Here is a 21030-nt window from a genome sequence, read left to right as displayed (position 1 = left end):
AACATGCTAAGTAGGGAGTACAAATAAATGAAACCTATAATAGATCAAAGCAAAATTGATCTGTCTGAAAGTTGTCTTAATAAAACAGAAAAGCAATTTGAGACTATTACACTGCTGGATTCTATTCTCAATAAAAAGCATTAAAGGCTACTTTTTTTTAGCGTTAAAGAAATATGTGGATGACTCAATCATGTGTACTTCGTATGATATAAAAAACTATTCAAACCATATGCAAACTTAACTCAAAATGAATCAAAGACCTAAATGTAAGCACTAAAATTATAGAACTTTTAGAAAAAGAAATAGGAATAATCTTCATGATTTGGTTTAAGTAATGGTTTCTTGGATATTGCTCCTAAGACAAAAACAATAAAAGAAATATCAGAATAAGTTGAGCTTCAAAAAGTAAAAACACTTGTTATACAAAGGACACTCCCATGAAAATGAAAAGGCAGCCCACAGATTGGAGGGGAAATAAAGAACTCTTACAACCCAAGAGTTCTTGGGTAAAATATTGTAAGAATTGAGTAAGACAACCCAATTAAAGAATGGACAAATGATCTAACATATATTTTTTCAAATATATACTAATAGTCAGTACATTAAAAGATGCTCAACATCATTAGCTACTAGGGAAATGCAAATCAAAACCTAAGTGAGATACTGTATCACAGCAACTAGGATGGCTATAATCAGAAAAATAGCAAGTGTTGGTGAGGATATGAAGGAACTGAAACTTTCATGTACAGCTGGTAGGTAAAATGTTGTAGTTGTTTTGGAGGTCATCAAAAATTTAAGCATTGGATTACTATTTGACCCAGCAATTCCATGTCTACGTATATGTGAAAAACGTATGTCCACACAAAACTTGTACATGAGTGTTCATAACATTATTCATAATAGCCAAAAAAAGAAAACACAAATGTATATCAACTGGTGGATAAACACAATTGGTATATCCATACAATGGAATATTATTCCAAAACAGAAAGGAATAAAGTATTGATATCTACTACCACATGAATGAAGGCTGAAAACATGTTAAATCAAAGCAGCCAATTATGTAAGACCATACATTACATGATTCGATTCTATGATTCAATGTCCAGGATAGGCAACCCCACAGAGATGGAAAATAGAATAGTGACTACTTAGGGAAGGATGGAATTTTGGGAAAGAAATGGTAGTGGATAAGGGGTTTCATTTTCTGGGGTTATGAAAATGTTCTAAAATTGATTGTGCTGATAGTTGCACAACTCTGAATACACTGGAACCCACCAAATTATTCATTTTAAATAGGCAAATAGTTTTGCATGTGAATTATATCTCAATAAAGCTATTACTGAAAAACTAGAAAGGGGATGAAACAGCAGCAGAGGCTACAGAAGACAAAAGGTTACCAAAAAAATGTTTGCACACTGGAAAGCAAATAGATGAGTGGTTGCTGACTTAGTAGGAGAGCAAACGCTCTTATCCAAGTGCCTAGAGAGAGAGATACCAATGAAAGCCAAGAATTTAACTTTTTAAAAAAATAACAGCTTTCTGGGGCCTCCCTGGTGGCGCAAGGGGTTACGATGCAACCTATGAAGCTATCTGCAGCCACTGCAGCACAAGTTCGATCCCACATGGCGCAGCAGATCTCTCCTGACCCGCCCGCTGTTCCCCTCAGCAGTGTATTTCAGTCAATCTGCCTGTTCTATTTCCCACTCTGTCTCTGGTGAATCCTCTCACCTCCCCACTCCTCTGGCCTGTACCCCACTTCTTGTGTGCATAAATAAATAAATATTTAAAAAAAGAAAAAAATAACAGCTTTTTGAGATATAATTCACATAGAACATGAAAAGGACTCAGAAATGAAGGGCCCAAGATCTTCATAAGATAGGAGTGAGTCATAAGGATGACAATGGGGCATAAATAGGAAACCATCCTTTTCTGACTTGGAACTAGATGGTTTATTTTCTGAAGATTGAACTAGAAAGCAGAGGGTCAGAGAACTCAAAACAGGTAATAAATGATACTCTCTACATATGAGCCCTAACACAACCATTTCCTATTTAGATCCCAGATGCTGGCAGTCAGATTTATACTTCCCAGCAGGAGGCAGGCAGGTTTGCTGGAAAAATTCCTGAAGAGAAAAAATAGTAGAAACATTACATTTTGGTAATCCCAACTGAATGGCCAGATCCCAAATATATCCTATAGTGACAAATCATACCCACCACACAGCTTCCCCCCTTTTTTTCCCCCAGCTTAATTGAGAAATAGTTGACATCCACTATTGTATAAAAGTTTAAGGTATACAGCATGATAGTTTGATTTAGATATATTGGGAAATAATTATCTTTTTTTAATATGTGATTTTTAAGTCTTAAGTGTGATGAATGTATCACAATACTACTGACATGAAAGGAAACAGAACAAAAGGGAAAGAGGAGCTTTGAGAAATATAAGATACAGCAAGGAACTGGATATAAAATGCTCAAAATAACCTTAATGGTAAAAGATAGGACAATATAGTTCTATCTGTAGAACAAAAGCTGTAGGCTATTAAAAACATGAAAGAACTCTTAAAATGAAATAGGTGGGAGAATCATCCTATTGAGGAAATATCCTTGAAAGTGAAAGCTAAATAGAAAACAGGATAAAAAAAATTTAATTGGCAGTTAAATCCTTAAAATTCAAGTAATGGGAGTTTCAGAAAGCTGCAATAGAGAAAAATGGAAGGAAGGAGATCATCAAAGACATTATACAAAAAATTTTCCCAACACTGGAGACAATGAGAATCTGGATTAAAATAGCTCATTGAGGGACCAGCAACATGAGTGCTCACACTATGTTATTGCAGAAAAAGAAATATCCTGAAAAGCTTCCAGATAGAAAAGAATAGTCCCTTGTAAATATCAAGAATGAGAATGGCATTGGACTTTTCAGCCTTCTTTATTAAATAGAAGCTTAAAGACCTGAAACAGGGAAAAAAAAAAAAAAGACCTGAAACAGTTTTCATAACCTTAAGGAAAATTATTTCCCATTAAGAATTCTCTTTTCACCCAAACTCTCAACCAGATGTGAAGAGAGACTAGGCATTTTCAGGTAAAAGAATTTAATCTCCCAACTAGCTTATCTCAGAAAAATACTAGAGGATATGTTTCACAAAAATGAGGGCATATAGTATGAAAGTATCAGATGGAACCATGATCATCTTATACTAGATAGTGTAGCTATGAATAATAGTGTCAGTTTATAGTCATGTAAACTAAATATCAATTTAATGAAAAACTGTTATATTGAGAAAGTAGAAAAAGAGGAGACAGAAGATGGCTTATCTTCCAATAATAGTCAGTAGACAATATCAGAAATTGATAGTTATTTTGAAATACAGACTAAAGTACTCGAGAAATAGCTAACAGGGTTGAAGATGGTTGTTACTGGGAAGCAGGACTCAGGTGAAAGAGTGGGGGTAGGGGCTGCTTTTTTTAAAATTATAAACCTTATGGTAGTATATACAGATAATTGATGAAAAAATATTTTTTAAATTATCTTAAATTAAATCATAATGAAAATCTCCATAAAACTAACTGGCCATATTTTCTGATAGAATAAGATTAGAAACATATATCCACTTACTAATTTTCTCTGTTTTTCTTAGTTCACATGCAGATGGGTTTCTGATTGTTTTGGGTTATCTGGTTGGTTGTATCTTTGTAGGTCTTAAACACAGATAGTTTGAAAATATCAACTCGCCTGAGCTTGCTGGACAAAGAATTATCTGAAAAGAATGTACAGCTTCAAAACAGCACAGCTGAGGAGAAAATAAAGATTTCAGAACAAGTTCAAGCTCTCCAGAAAGAAAAGGACCAGCTACAGAGACAAAGAAACTGTGTGGATGAGAAACTTAAAAATGGTAGCATGTTATCACCTGAAGTAAGTCAGTATTCTTTGGAACTGGAAGTGCTGTATGATGAATCACTTGGATGATACCTCCACCTTTTTCACCTAAACATAAAAATGATAAATCTGGTAAACTTTGTTTCCTTGAGAGTTCATCAGAACGTAATGAGTTTATCTGGCGCCTTTTAGGCGTCATAAGCCATGCTTGACTAGATCCTGTCATGGTCTCACTTGAGGTCCGTGAGACTGGGAGACTTAACACTTGCCTTAAGTATGACCTTTCTCATCTAGGGTTTCTCATCTGAAATCACAGAAACTAAAAATGATTTGAGAGTCTCTCTTCAGTTCTTCCCACAGGCTACCTTTCCTCAATACATTTTTCTTGAATGATACTAGGTATTTAATTATATACAGTGGATGTCTAGGGCGATAGGGTTCACAATTTCATGGAATCTCGAAAGAAAGCCAAAGGGATGCATAAAATTAAAATCCCAATAAAAATACCTCTAAGAGTTTTCATTTAGGGGAGTATATGGTTCCTCTCACATCTATTTATTTTTTAACTGTGTAAGAGAGGTTTCATTTACTAGCCATCAAATTGTCCTAGATAATGTCTTTTTTCAAAATTTTACTTCAGTTGGCAATGACACCTATACCTTACTTTATAAAAGATGAATTTCTGACCCTGACATTTACCTGCAAGTATTCATTCTTGATGTCCTGTCATTACCAAAGCATGGAAAAATTGCTAAGAGGAAATGAGTTGCTGGAAGTCATGCACTTAGTTTAATTTGTGGTGTTTTAGATTGGAGCAAGTATGAGAGGAAGATAAAGGGATTGGGCTAAGAAGGAACAAGAAGAATAATTTCATGAAATTAGACTATTGCTCATTGAGTTGATGAAAAGAATTGAAGATTAACTTGATTGGGGCTGTATGACACTGTAAGCTTCTATTGCCTTGTTTTATAATGTGGTAACTGTGCAAAGGATCACAGAACCAGGCTGTTAAATTGAATTCTAAGCTTATAGGTTTGAAGGTATAAGAGCCTAAAATACAGCATAACATGTATGTATTTAAGGGGTTTTTGCCTGCCCAGGACTGTTTCTGTGAAAGAAACAAAAAAGTAGAAAGCATTGTTCACTTACAAAACTCATAGTTTATCTGGGGGTAAAAGAGAAATATAAAAAAACCATTATATTCTGAAGAACACAAAACATTAATTTTACAAATATTTCAGATAATGAATAAAACTATACTTATTACATTATTTTATGCAAAGTAATGCAGTGATTATTTGGAAGAATCCTTTATGGATTGGAATCCTTAAGATGGATTATGAAAAACATAATATATTGATCAGTGTAAGAAGGCTATTTTAGATAGAACACTTAAAGAATAAAGATGGAAATGGTCATACTATGTTTTCAGAAGGGCAGAGGGTCCATTATCATCAAGAAACATTTAAGTTTCTATTTCACATAGCATTCTGTTTCACATACCATTACTTAGGGTTTAGTGGTGAAAATATAGCACCCTGCATGATACCTATTTAGCATCCACTATGGATTGGTTTGAGGGAACGACGAGCCTTCTACAATTGGTGGAGATCCATTTAGTTGTGAGCTTCTCTGCAGCCTTCTTCTGTATTATGGTGAGTCTTTTTTTTAAATTATAACATCATTTAAGTTTCAGGTGTGCAGCACTAAAAGTCAACACATGTATGTATGCCACATTACCTTCAACACTAAAAGTCTAATTCTATCCTTCACCATATAGTGGTTCTTCTTAGTGTAGCTCCAAAGTGGGTTCTTCTCTCACCTGTTTTCAAGCCAAGATTAATATTACTTGTCAATAGCAAATCATGAGGAACACCAGATCCTGATGTGATTACAAGACACAGATAAAATCTAGATGGAATGGGTTGCAATTTTGAAGACTTTAAACTTGGTAGGAATTATTCTCTTTTCCATCAAAAATTAAATATTTTTGCTAATTGTATTATTTCATGGGAAATGAAAGATTTTGGATCACTGTACTAGTACAGAATTACCCAGCAGTTTATTTTTTTTATTTTGTGGGTTTTTTTTTTTAGCCAGCAATTTATTTTTTTTTTGAATAATAAGCATCGCTTTATTTGCTGACGCCATTACAAAAACTGATTACATTAGCAACAAAAAAGTGTTCTCTTGAGTTGTAGTCAGAGGCAGTTACTCCTCAAAATGTTAAGTAAAACAGTGTACAACATCAGTAATAAAATGTTAGATTTTACATTGTTTTTACCACCTTTGATCTTCTGAACAATTTCATTGAGCGAAATAAAAGATTACATGTTTATTTTATCTTCAGGAATGTAAAGGTCTAATTATTCAAACAGTTTTATTATAAAGCTAAACTCTGAAGGTGTCTACAGAGTTGTTAGCCAGCAATTTAATACTATGCAAGTCACCTCCCTCTTTTGCATAAAATAAAGAAACTAAACAAAAATATAACTTTAAATCTATTTTACTAATAATGATGAACAGTTGTCCAGCAAGTGAAATATGGAAAGTAAATATAAGTATTATAATATCTGTGTTTGTCTTTTTTTAAATTTTTATTTTCATGTTTTAAGATTAGCAATGTAGGCAGCTTATTGAAAAATATACATGTATGTGGTGCTTGCTCAAAAGTCTTTGTTAGTTTAGTTTTTGTACTAATTGGGATGTATATTCTAAAATATTTGGAGAGTATTGCCTTAGCTACCATCAGCATCACCTGGGAGCTTGTTAGAACGATAGAGCTTCCAGCCCTCCCAGACCAGCTGAATTAGAAACATGCCCCAAGGAGCACACTAAAGTTTGAAAAGCAGGGCTCTATGATAAAGCACAGTCAAACTTTTGGGAGGGTTTGAGTTGCGGAAAATTTTCCTTCTGAGACAACTTCCCACGCCTCTTAACTTGTCAACCTACATCTACCGCTGTTAGAGGGGACCATAAACATTTTATGCACGGAAGCCCCACTAGAGCTGGCTAACCTCAGGGTTCTGGGGTCATATTACCTTTTATTATCTTAGTGAAACTAAATTTGTACCAAATTGTTCCTAGTCAACATACCAAAGTATCAACTGTTGCCAGCGCTCATTTAGAGCTTCTTTCCAAAACCTCTCACATAGCAAAGCAAGTATCTTGGAAAAACTCATATGCCTGAGTCTTGTTTAGAATGTATAAAGGCTGTTTCCATATTTGTTCTTAGAAAAGTATGATCACAGTGAGCATTCAGAAGTCAAATATGTACTTTGCATAACTATTTTCTGTTTTCTCTTTTTCATTTACCTAAGTACCATTTTCAGGATTTAAATTTGTTTTCCTTTAAAAGGTAAACATTTTCTTCCTTTTGGAGTGATTATCAAAGCAATTGTTCAGCCTCCCACTAGAACAAGTTATTACATACCTATTCCCTGAATTTCAGAAAAGAATTTCTGGAAGTCACCCTAACTATTCTTCAGGTAGATCATAAATATTGATAATTATCTTCCTTTGAAATTCTGGGGGAAAGAGTGGAGAGAAACACTTGGGTCATGTAACTAAGACATTTGAAAATATTTTTTTCCCTTCTTCATTAACTCATTCAGCAGACACTCAGTTTAAACTGTGCTAGGCAGTAAAATACTGTGCTAGGCATACTGTGCTAGGCAGTAGAATATGAATATAGCAAGACACTGCCCTCAAGGATTTTAAAGTTGAGATAACCACCACTACATGTGCAGGTATACAGAAATATATGTCCCAGTCTCAGTAAGTCTGAAATAATTTCTTACCAGAGCTTCAGATTCCCCCTACATCTACAAATGACATGTCACTCAGTTCAAAGAACTGCTAGGTTTTCAAACATGGATTTCATCAGATTTTTTTTTCTACAAAGGAAATCTGGCATATGAAAAAAATGTTATGCTGTCACCATTGTTAATGTCTATAATTTCCCTCTAATGACATTTCATAGGAACCTTATGAAATGTGTCATGTTCTTTTTTTTTTTTTAATAGAGGCATGTTTATTTATTTATTTATTTGTTTTGTTTATACATGCACTGGGTACAGTCAGAAGCGCGGGAGGGTGAGAGAATTCACCAGAGCCAGAGCGGGGTGCAGAGCAGGCAGACGAACCGAAGTACACTGCTGAGGGGAGCAGCGGGCGGCAGGAGAGGTCTGCGTGCCATGTGGGACCCTCCTCCGGTGGCCGGGGAGCAGCCGGGGATCGAACCGGCGCCGCAGAGGCCGCGGGCAGCTTCGCAACCCAGCGCTCAACCCCTGCGCCACCGGGGAGGCCCTGAAATGTGTCATGTTCTTAAATTCTTACTATGTTTTTTTTTCTTTTGTTTTTTAAATTTTATTTTTATATTCCCCATATAATTGCAACCCCCTTATTTTGACCCCAATCCCTCCTTCCCCCCCCCCCCCATAGTGTGTCTCTAGTTCATAGTTGTTTGTTGATTTTGATTTTTTCTTTCTTATAGCTATTTTTCCTGGTCCCTTATTTAGGTTTTCTAGTTTCCTGCTATGAGTGAGACCATCCGGTATTTTTCTTTTTCTTTCTGGCTTATTTTGCTGAGCATGATCCCTTACAGCTCCATCCATGTTGCTGAAAATTGCATGTGTTATCTTTTTTGAATGCTGAGTAATATTCCATGGTATATATGTACCACATCTTCTTGATCCAGTCATCTATTTTTGGGCATTTGGGTTGTTTCCAAAGCTTAGCTATTGTCCTTTGGGTAAATACCTAGGAGTGGAATTGCTGGATCATATGGAAGCTCTATGTTTACTAGGTCAAGAAATCTCCACATAGCTCTGCATAGTGGTCAGACCAGTTTGCACTCCCACCAGTAATGCAGGAGTGTTCCTTTTTCCCCACATCCTTGCCAACATTTGTGTTGCTAGTTTTTTAATATGTGGCATTCTCACTGGTGTGAGATGGTATCTCATTGTAGTTTTGATTTGCATTTCCCTGATTACAAGTGATGTTGAACATTTTTTCATATGCCTGTTGGCCATTTGTATTTCCTCTTTGGAGAAGTTTCTTTTTAGCTCTTCTGCCTATTTTTTGACTGGATTATTTTCTTTGTTTTTGTTGAGTCTCATCAGCTCTGTAGATTTTTGTGATCAGTCCTTTATCATTAGTGTTGCGTGCAAAAATTTTCTCCCAGTCACTGGGTTGCTACATGCAAAAGAATGAAACTTGACTACTACCTCACCCCATGCACAAAAACCAACTCAAAATGGATTAAAGAAACCATAAAATATATAGAAGGAAATACAGGTGAAACACTACATGACATGCACCTCAAAGACATCTTTACAGACACATCGCCCAAAGCAGTGATAGTGAAGGCAAAGATAAACAGCTGGGACTACATTAAATTAAAGAGCTTCTGCACAGCAAAAGAGACAATAACCAAAACAAAGAGAAATCCTTACTATGTTTTTATGCCATACTTTGTTTTTTCCATAGACTCTCCTTGAGTTACCAGTTCTTAATAACTTACCCAAAATCTATTTCTTCCTTCCCTCCTAGCAATATATTGCTTTTGATAGACCCTTGAAGGGACACTAGGGGATGTTCAGACCTGAAGATATGCTTCACTGCATATCTGTAGCAACAATGGACACTACTGCCAATCCTGCGGGCTGAGACTTTATCCAAGCATATTCATTAATAGTCAGCATTTGCCGTATGACCTTGGGACATTTCGCATGCAACTGAGCTGCTGCTCTTCCTTTTTACTTATTACATAAGGTTTATTGCAAGGATTCAATAGCTATATATGCTTTTTTAATGTGTGTGTGTGTATGTATATGTGCTTTGTGTAGTAGCGAGGCAAGCATTCAAATGTTTTCTTAAAATTTAGAGGAATAATGTCCATTAGATTGAAATAGCATATTGAGATCTTAATATGTGATAAAGTTCAAGTTATACTATTTCATTTAAAATGCATGATTCCAATTATATTATTTCTAGGAAGAACATGTTCTTTTCCAACTTGAAGAAGGAATTGAAGCTTTGGAAGCTGCAATTGAATACAAAAATGAAAGTATCAACAGTCGCCAGCGCTCACTTAGAGTTTCATTACAAAACCTCTCTCATAGTGAAGCAAATATCTTGGAAAAACTCACTTGCCTGAGTCCTGTTGAGATTAGAGCTATTCTTTTCAGATATTTCAATAAGGTTTGTTTTTGAGAAATAAGATTATATTTTCTTATAAAGAAGGGATTAAATCGCTTACATGCACATTTATTTGGAATTCTTTTTAAGATTTATTTATTTATGCATACAAGAACTGGGGTACAGGTCAGAGGTGTGAGAGGTGAGAGGATTCACCAGAGACAGTGGGGAGCAGAACAGGCGGATCTACTGAGATACACTGCTGAGGGGAGCAGCGGGCAAGACAGGAGAGGTCCACTGTGCCATGTGGGTCACCTCCCTGGCCAGGCATCGAACTCGTGCTGCAGTGGCTACAGATAGCTTCGTAGTCCTGATGCTTAACCCCTTGTGCCACCAGGGAGGCCCCTATTTGGAATTTTTTAAGAAATGAAAAGACCTAAGGCCTAAAGATTTGATGGTAATAACTACAGAATTAAGCAGGAATCTTTTTACAGTACTGAATGTCATCTGATGCTTAGTGATTATCCAAACACATAGGCCTAACTTTGTGGGGTTCTGGAAGTCGAAGGGCCTTTTAAAAGAAGGGCCTTTCAAAAAGAGCTCTTTGAAATAGTTTTAAAAGCTTAAGAATTTAAGTTATATTCCTCTGTCAGTATTTCTTGGTTTTCTAGATTTGGATGTTGTTACTCAGCATTTATAAAATAATCAAGGTCTCTCTAAGATTGGATTTCCTCTCCTTCACTGCCCTAGGCTAGGGGAACCTGTACTTTCTTATTATAACCTTCAAATTAAAATTGAGATGCAGTGATTCACCAGTGTCAAAGATAGTTCTAGATTTTAGCATTAACTCAAATATGCTTAATAACAATTAAAATATTTCATTTTATACAGATATCACAATTTACTAATTCAGAGAAGTTTCAACTTCTCTCTCTTTTTTTCTTTTATTTTTAAAATATTGATTTTTTTTTTAAAGATTTATTTATTTTTTCAAGAACTGGGGTATAGGTCAGAGGCGCAGGAGGGTGAGAGAATTCACCAGAGACAGAGCAGGGAGCAGAACAGGCAGACGGACCTAAGACACTGCTGAGGGGAGCAGCGGGCAAGACAGGAGAGGTCTGCTGCATCATGTGGGTTTCTCTCTGGCCAGCAGGCCGGGAATTGAACCTGCACTGCAGAGAATCGAATCCATGCTGCAGAGGCTGCGGACATTTTCACAGCGGCGCTCAACCCGCTGTGCCACCAGGGAGACCCCCTAATATCTTTTCTAATGTCTTAAGATCTAGATTGTGAAGTTTAAAGCAAGTAGATAACTTTCTTCTCTGTGAAATATATTTAAGAGGATATCTGACAGTGAAAAATAAAACTGAAGTTTTAAAATAAATTTCTAATTCTATTAGACAAGTGAAATAAAGATCGAAAATGTTATACACATTATCCTCTTAAGTAATTACTATCATTAGTAAACTACTGTTATTGATGAGTACATTCTATCACTGGATATGTGGAAGGCAGAAAATTGTAGAGAACTGTCTGAGGCTTTGATATAGAGAACTCTTTTGTGGTCCTCTTAGAACAAGGGCCTCAACCCAAGCACCCAGGTCAAGCTCAGTGGATTTTCTGATCCTTAGATCCTGTTGTTGAATTGAGTTTTTCTGGAGACAAGGTGATTACATCATTAAATTCTGTAATCCAGACATTGTCTGAATTATTTTTATTTCATATTCGTGCAGAGAAGAATCCATGGACTGAATGTATGATTTGAAACTGAACTCTATAGTTTAAAAAAAATGTCACTTTATAACATCGATTTTGGAGATAAACTGGGAATTATCAATATTTTACAAGTCTTTAGCTTCTTTATATCTTTTTTAGACCAGAGAAATAAAGAATTATAAGTGTAAGCAACTGAGATCATGTCTAAGAAATGATGAAGAGGTAATTATCATAGCAATATTATATTTTAAATGAAATTACTACCAATTCAGAATCTCAACAAATTCGAAAGGCTGTTTAGATTTGTGGGTATTTGCCTAGTTATATACCATGAGGATTCAGGAAGTTCATCTTATGTAACCTAAGGGAAGTAGATTATTAGGGTAAGACACACTTAAAGGTCAAAAAATATATTTTTTAGGGCCTCCCCGGTAGCTCAGAGGTTGAGCGCTGGGTTGCAAAGCTGCCCGCAGCCTCTGCAGCGCCGGTTCGATCCCCCGCTGCTCCCCGGCCACCGGAGGAGGGTCCCACATGGCGCGCAGACCTCTCCTGCCGCCCGCTGCTCCCCTCAGCAGTGTACTTCGGGCCTTCTGCCTGCTCTGCTCCCCGCTCTGGCTCTGGTGAATTCTCTCACCCTCCCGCGCTTCTGACTGTACCCAGTGCTTGTATAAATAAATAAATCTTTTTTAAAAAAAATGTATTTTTTTAGGTAGTTAATTTGCGAGAAGCTGAACGGAAACTTCAACTACAGAATGAAGAAATTAAAATGAAGGTTCTGGAACAGAATAATATGGTTCGTGAGCTGGAATCTGCACTGGAACATCTGAAATCGCAATGTGACCGGAGACTAACCCTCCAGCAAAAGGAACATGAGCAAAAAATGCAGCTACTGTTACATCATTTCAAAGGTATCTGCTCCTTCTTGTCAGTTGTATAAAGGTGATGTGCAGGAGGAAGATTGAAGAAGGAATCTAGGACAAAATTTGATCACTGAAAAGCCCACATGAATAAAGTGTTATTGACACAGGTTTGGTGATTTACATGTTTTGGTTACATGTTGGGATAGGTGAGTTTGAGGTATGGCTATTCATATTTGAAATGCCATCCCTTCTCTCTGTCCCCGCCACACATATAAGAAATGCTGCAATTCTGTTTGTTGTTGGTCAAGCTTGTATGTAGAAATGTGGGATGACTTGTGGTTTGTGTTATACAGCTGAAAACTTCTGTCACCCAAGCCTATGATACTGTGATATTTAAATTACTTTCCCTTTACAAAATTAAAGTACGAGGCTATCAGATTTCTAGTTATAGTTTTCAGTTGATTATAAATTTTATTCATTAAAGTTACATGTTAGGGCAAAATTACTCTACCATTGGTGGGCATAGACTGTTAACAGTTTCCAGTAGAACTCTGGTGTGGAAAGAGCTGTTAAAATAGTGATCTGGGATTATGGCTTAACATAACCAGCTGTTATGGCAACACAATCCCTGCCAGGCTATATAGGTATTACTTTAGTCCATGCTGCTTAGTCTTGATTCTTAGGATTGTATAGCTGAAATTGAATTAAAAGGGATCTGGAAGAAGCAACCTGAGTAAGCAGAAAATTAGTAATGAATTTGAGTGTTATTTGAGTGTTGAAGCAATTTGCCTCTAAATTAATTCAATAATTAACTAATTAGCAACCATTTGCATGATGATAGGATTTCCTTGACAAGCCTCCATATCATTTCATTCAAATATGATCTATTACCTTACCTCATGTCTGTCATTAAGTCTGTAAATTGATGTTTTAATAGAATTTGTAATGTATTTTTGAAAGTGACTGGTATTGTATCACAATAGCTCAATAACCCAAATGAGAATTTTTTAAAAAAATCATTCATTTCTGTAGCTATATGTGTTTTTCATAGAGTTGTAACTGAAAATGTTAATGATGAATTTTCTAATTTCAGTTAAATATGGGACATAAAATTAAGTTGATTTATATAATATACTTTTTGGGGATTCTCATTTATGATTCATTAATTTTAACTATTTTTATAAACAAGATGATAGATTTAAAACATGCAAATATACTTAGATAAAATTTTACAGAACAGCCAGTTATAACAAGAAAATCACAAACCCGTTGGACCATTTTATAAATTTACCAAATAGGAAAGAGTAGGTTTTAAAGTGTATGATAGTTTCAGGAGGTCAATAAACTGGGGGCCTCCTGATGGCCTAGGGGTTAAGTTTCAGCACTATCACCAGGATAGCCTGAGTTTGATCCCTAGCCAGGGAGCTGACCCACATATGGCAGAACAGACTTCTCCTGTCACGTCCACTGCTCCCCTTAGCAGTGTATTTCAGTAGATCCCCTGTTCTGCTCCCCTCTCTGTTTCTGGTGAATTCTCTTACCCCCCACACCTCTGGCCTAAACCCCAGTTCTTCTACACAAAACAAAAATCTTTTTAAAAAAGGGGGGAGGCTAAGTTTTCTTTTTTTAAAGATTTATTTATTTATTTATTTATTTATACAAGAACCAGGGTACAGGCCAGAGGCACAGGAGGGCGAGAGGATTCACCAGAGACAAAGCGGGAACTGAACAGGCAGACTGACGAAATATACTGCTGAGGGGAGCAGTGGGCGAGACAGAAGAGGTCTGCTCGCCATGTGGGGCCCTCGCTGGCTGGCCGGAATCAAGCCTGTGCTACAGAGGCTGCAGAGAGCTTCACAGTGCTGCGCTCAACCTCCTGCGCCACCAGCGAGGCCCAAAGTCTTAGCGCTATCAACCAGAAAGTCAACAAACTGGATTTGTTGTTGTTTCAAGGACATATCTAAATGGGAATAGTGTTAGATATTCATAAATATTAATTAGTTATTTTGTAGCATAAACTAGAACTTTACTTACACTATTTTCCTCTTACCCTTTTTTCCCCTCTGTAATCTTTCCAGCTTCTTTTGACAGGTTTTTGTTTTGGGGCTTTTTTTTTTTTTTTTTTTTTTTTTTGGGCTGTGTCCTTCTTGGACCTGTACTTTTCCATATATCCAGTTTCTGATATAAGCTTTAAGAAGATACTAATGCAGCTGGTGAATAGAGTTACAAACATGAACTTTTTAGAGAAAACATCTTCTAAGTATAAAGCTAGTCAGTAGCTAGATGGGATAGAGAAGGTGAGTAAGGGCTCCATCGTACAATGAAAAATTGTACAGGAAGAAGAAACCAAATTCTAGCTGAAAACAAATCTAATCAAAATGTGTTTAATTAACCTTTGATCTTTAAAGTATATTTGGGGACTGGCAGAACATAATTTTCATTTATTTATTTAAGACTGCATTTAAATGTAAATTTCTGTTTTGTAGAGCAAGATGGGGAAGGCATTATGGAAACTTTAAAAACATATGAAGATAAAATCCAGCAATTGGAAAAAGATCTTTATTTCTATAAGAAAACCAGCAGAGATCTGAAGAAGAAACTTAAGGAACTAGTAGGGGAAGCAATTCGAAGGCAAATAGTCCCATCTGAATGTAAGACTTTTGGTGTTATTTGTCAGGCTAACGGCTTCTCTATCATTCGCCTGGTTTGTAGTATAGTCTTTCACCCTTTGGGTTCTTTAGGATTAGATTTTTTAACACAAATTTTGTTGATTTACCATTCATTTACATAACTATAATTTTGGGATTATACCTCATATCTCAACATGTGCGCATGCTTCACTCACCTTCCACCAAAGCTCCATTGTTACTACCTGGCACATACCTCTCTTCTGGCCTCCCTCCTGCCTTCCCTCTAATAACCACCATATTTTTCAGAGTCTAAAGTTATTTTTGTTGTCTTATTTAACTTGTGTTTATAAACAAAAAGTTGTCTATGTATAAGACAGAAAGAACCATACAAAAAAGTGAAGGCATAAACAAATGTATATTTGTGCAGGAAACTATTTATTGTCTACCATATGCTACGTGCTTGTATTCCTTCACTAACTTAGTCCTTAAATAACACTATAATCTAAGATAATTGTTATTTTCCTATTTTATAGTAAATTAAGTCTTTTGATTATCATAAAAATATGTAAATTGAGAATAATAAAAGTAAAGGTAAAATAATGTGTTTCTAAGATAAATCAGGTCTTTAGATTTCATAACCTCTGGAAATGAAAAAATATAGTAAAACAATGGTGTATAGACAAGGATAATTTCTTGTGTAATTATGTGTAGATATATAGAAGTAGCAAATTCCTAAATGAATGATAAAACAATAAAATACTTTTGCAAAAGCAAAAAATTTTCATGAATATAATATAGCACTATGATTAAAAATATACTTCCTTTCAGTCAGCTAAGTAGAGAGGAATCAATATTTCTAAAATAAAATAGCCTTCCATGAGAGAAAACATTCTAAAGTATCAAAAGCTGACTTTACAATCTTTTAGGAACATACATATTTTGTGCTTAAAGTGTGGTTATAACAAGATGTAAAGAAATCAGTGAAAAATGTACAATGAAAAGAAAAATTCTAAACATATAATCATAATTAACATAGTTTAAAATTTACAAACTCAGTAATATTTTAAAAAAGTATTTCTAATGCTACCTTTTATTTATATTTGTTATTTATAGACCTTTAACTCTCAAACTCAGGATAGGCCTTAGTGTGTGTCTGCTAACCCTATTTTTAGGTGAAGGAAATGAAGGCCAGAGAATTCAGGTAACTTACAAACAGAACAGTAGTTAGAACATGGACTAAGGTTCCTTGTCCTCATTCTGGTCCAGTGTTCTAGGATAAAAATTTCCTAGGGTAAAGATATGATATGAACATAGAAAATCATGTCAAAGACACTAACCTTTCTGATTCTCGGTGTAGTAATGCTAAGGTTCTTACTGATACAACAAAGCATTTACTTGAAATACTGTCTGCAGTATATAACCAAGCCTTTTACATGAATCACTACTTGTTAAAAAAATTTAAGAGTAATCAAGTACTAAGGAGAAAATAGAACAATTAGATAAGGCCATTTTAGTCTTTTGAAAAATCCTTCTTTCAATTTTGAGATATCTGGAATAAGATATCTAGTGTTTATATGGCCCATGTTTAAATATATCTATAATGCTGAGTCTATTAGACATCTCTTAAAATGACTGGTATGGTGGTGTAGAGGTTTAGAAACAGAATCCTGGGCTTCCCTGGTGACGCAAGGGGTTAAGATGCAACCTATGAAGCTATCCACAGCCGCTGCAGCACGAGTTCAATCCCCTGCCAGGGAGCAATCCACATAGCATAGCAGACCTCTCCTGACTGGCCCACTGCTCCCCTCGGCAGTATATATCAGTCAATTGGCCTGTTCTGTTCCGTGCTCTGTCTCTGGTGAATCCTCTCACCACCCACACCTCTGGCCTGTATCCCAGTTCTTGTATGCATAAATAAATAAATCTTAAAAAAAAAAAAAAAAAAAAGAGTCTCCCCTGGTGGCACAGACTGTTGAGCGCAGCGCTGTGAAGCTGTACGCAGCCTCTGCAGAGCCGGTTTAATCCTGGCCAGCCAGCCTGCCAGGGTCCCACATGGCACGGGAGACCTCTCCTGTCTAGCCTGCTGCTCCCCTCAGCAGTGTATTTTGTCAGTCTGCCTGTTCTGTACCCCGCTTTGTCTCTAGTGAATCCTCTTACCCTCCCCACGCATCTGGCCTGTACCCCAGTTCTTGTATAAATAAATAAATAAATCTTAAAAAAAAAAAAAAGAAATAGAATCCTCATCTGGATATTTTGCTCTTTAATAAAATAAACACAAAGAGCCTTTGAAAAGTTAAATAATCTTAGACATGTATAAAAGGAGGATAACACTTATCTGACCAATATGCCTGGAAGTTGAATCTTGATAGTAATCTTAAAGATCAGCTAATTTGCCTAGAGATATTTTAAAAACATTTTTTGGGGGGGCTATAAAAGGCAATGAATGCTCAATTATAGAAAATTTTGAAATAAGGAAACAATCACATAATCCAAACCATGCTTTAAAAAATACATTTGCAATTATAAAAGACTATATAGTTTGTATTAATATTATATCCTATCCCAAAACACTACTCTCATATGATATTAAATAAGATTTGTTTGAATTATAAAATATAGCAATTTAAATGTATTTAATTCTGAGTTCCCTAAAATATATTACTAACTTGAATAAGTATTCTAGTTAATGTGTAACTGTCTTGGTATTTAAAGTAATTTTTTCATTATTTACCCTAGCAGACTTGTATTTATCCTCTTTGAATATTTTTAGCATTTTCAAATAGCAGAAAAATATCTTTTGACTAAAATATCATAGTTCTTGGTTATGCTCTGCTAATGCATCTGTTTTCTAACTTTTCTTTGGTTTTATTTTTTCAAACAAATTTTTATTGGTTTACCATTAGTTTTCAATTCTATGTAAATGATGTACCACTTCACACCTCCACATACTTATTAGCCTCACTGCTCCCACCACAAAAGTCCTAGTGCCATTCCCATTATCATATTGACCCATCTACCCTTTCCTTACCCTCTCTCTTTGATAACCATTGTAATTATTTGGAGAGTCTAAGAGTTTAATATACATGTGACATGCAGTCTATGTTTTTAAGTATTTAAAATTCTATCCTTATATCAATTTAAATCATACAAAACTCTATGTGAGGAAACTAGAGAAGGACACTAGAGTCAAAAAACGTAGCTGGAATCATCACTTTCACTTTCTAGAGTTATTCCTTCTATGGTAAAATTCTGGAAGAGGAAAACTTTCTATTGTGAAGAAGCCAGGTGGGCTTAGGAATGAGCCTCTCCAATGAGCCCTCTCTGCCTGTTCATTTAAGATCTTTAAAAAATAAGCTGCCTGACTCCCTCCCCCCAGACACTGGAACTGCTAATGTGCAGCCAAGTTTGGGAGTCACTGTCTATGGTCAACTTTGTGAGTATCTGCTAGTTTCATGTGGGGATCTATGTCATTTGCTATTTAGGTTTTTCTTTGTGACAGAATTTTAAAAGCTAGAGAATCAGGAATCTTTATTTTTTTTTCAAAGATTTATTCATTTATTTATACAAGCACTGGGTACAGTCAGAAGTGCGGGAGGGTGAGAGAATTCACCAGAGCCAGAGCGGGGAACTGAACAGGCAGAAGGACCAAAGCACACTGCTGTGTTGCTGAGGTGAGCAGGAGAGGTCTGCATGCCATGTGGGATCCTCACCCGGAGGCCGGGTATCGAACCGATGCTGCAGGGGCTGCGTGCAGCCTCGCAACCCAGCACTCAACCACTGCGCCACTGGGGAGGCCCTGAGAATCAGGAATCTTTAAACTAGGTGTCACAAACTAAAATGCCCGCAGGAACCAGGAAAGCCAAAGTGAGCTTTGGGAATAGCAGCAGTTGATAAATGAATTGGAGTGACTCTGCTCCAGCTGCTGTTGCCAGGCAGAAACTGTCAGTTCTTCTCATTTTTCTATAAAAGTTGGAAATAAATATTTTTATATGAAACTTTACACTTTAAAAATTGGGCGGTCAAATATCTTACAGGCTAAGTAAAAAGTCTGCAGGCAGGGTGAAGCTTCGCTTTTTCAATGTGGTGTTTGCAGGCAAAGAAATAAACTAATCACACAGATTGACAAATGCTAAAAGGTGACATTTTCCATCATATTAAGTCTAGTACTTATATGGACTTCCTTAAGCAAATTTTTGTCTTTGATATTAGATAATTTTATGATTGAAGGATCTTTGATGTCCTTACTGCAATCATTCAATTCATTAGGGTGTCTTCCACTGAGGGTCCATACCTTAAAGTAGATTCAGAGAGCAGAACCCTTGCTTTCATTTGAGGAGTACCAACCAAGACTAGATTTCCACATGTATAATGCCAGGTCCCAGAAGATTCCCTGGAGAAGTGGGGCAGTGCCAGTATTCTCATGTGCTGGCTTCTTTTAACGAGAATGTGGAATGTGATTCACCAGTGGCAAGCCCAGGAAAGGGCAGGTATGAAAGGCACCAGAGAGGCCCAAGGCACTCCTGTGTTTCCAGGGAATATCAAAATCTCTAGATTCTTCTCAACTTTGTTCTGTGAATTAAAAGTGCTTAGTTATTCATGTGCAAGGCACAGCTAAGTAAAATTCATGTTCATATTTCTATTTGTCTAAAATAAGTCATTTAACAAGAAAATCTGGAAGAACTTTCATAGAATGATAATAATGTACTTATGCTGATATCATGATCAAAATAATGGTTTTTAAGGAAATGTAACTTTTTCTTCTTTTTGGATTATTTTTAGATCATGATGCTGGAGATGGAGTCTTGAACATAGAAGAAGCAGGCCTGGTTTCAGAAGAATTAAAATGGGCATCCAGAACTGGAAGTATGAAGTTAAATGGAAAGGAGAGAGAATTAGACTGTTCAGCAAGCTGCTTAAGAACACAACCAAATCCTCAGAAACTCTGTGAAGATGGACCAGAAATATCTCCAGTTGATAGCTCTTTAGCACCCACTAGTGGGCATTTGTTAAGCAATGAGGATAAAACAGAAATAGATGAAAATCAATTCATAAAATCTCACAGTCGACCCTCAGTCCAAATTCAGCCAGTGGGAAATGTGGGACAGCTTCATGGTGTCACACCTGTAAAGGTGTGTCGTAAAGAATTACGTCAGATTTCTGCCTTGGAACTGTCATTACGACGCTCCAGTCTTGGAGTTGGGGTTGGATCTGTGACTGCTGATTCCATTGACGTAGCCAGGAAACTGAGTGATTTGAAAACTTAAGTGTTTAATTATAGAATATTTAATTAAGTAGATGTATAAAAAGGTTCCTTTTTCTAACTTTTAAAGCTTAAGCTTACTAGCTTTTCTCTCGAGAAAGGAAGAAGGGGAAGAAGGACTGCCTAAATCCTTTTGTATACTATAGATATGTACACCTCCTATAGTATGTTTGGGGAGTTTTAATTTTTTTGTTCATAATAACTAAAGAAACATATTTTCCAGTACTGTTAAGTAGTGGAACTTTTAAATGTTTCTACATAAAAATTTGCTTGGATTTTTTTTTCCAGGCATATTTGAGAACAGAACTAAGTAGAATTATAAATTAAAATACCCACCAAATGTATATTATTATATAGTGAAAATGTATATTACAAAATATGTTATAATAATTATAATATTTTATATGTTCATATTGTTTTTTCTTAGAAGTACAGTTGGTTCTTGAACAACCTGGGTTTAAATTACAAGGCTCCACTAATAATGTGGATTTTTTTTCTATCAGCAGTTTCCACATTCATGGATTCAACCAACTACCGA

General features: G+C 35.9%; 1 protein-coding gene across 6 annotated transcripts in view; it reads left to right on the top strand.

Moving 5' to 3' along the window:
• KIF27 (kinesin family member 27) overlaps positions 1-20496 on the top strand; it is a gene marked incomplete at both ends in the record, with an annotated part of 68682 nt that extends 48186 nt beyond the window's left edge. For 4 of the 6 annotated variants that reach the window (XM_084238480.1, XM_084238481.1, XM_084238479.1 and 1 more), the window contains 5 exons: positions 3706-3921; positions 9883-10089; positions 12452-12650; positions 15089-15253; positions 20012-20496. In XM_084238480.1, coding sequence (XP_084094606.1) covers positions 3706-3921; positions 9883-10089; positions 12452-12650; positions 15089-15253; positions 20012-20496 — 1272 coding nt within the window. The remainder of the gene's footprint in view (positions 1-3705; positions 3922-9882; positions 10090-12451; positions 12651-15088; positions 15254-20011) is intronic. The other 2 variants (XM_084238482.1, XM_084238484.1) reach the window with 1 other exon arrangement.
• Between the last annotated feature and the right edge of the window lie 534 nt (positions 20497-21030).

Source organism: Talpa europaea, assembly GCF_964194135.1.
Source record: "Talpa europaea genome assembly, chromosome: 7".
NCBI lineage: Eukaryota > Metazoa > Chordata > Mammalia > Eulipotyphla > Talpidae > Talpa > Talpa europaea.
Note: the sequence above shows the minus strand (reverse complement) of the source record. Positions and strands in the feature narration are given on the sequence as shown.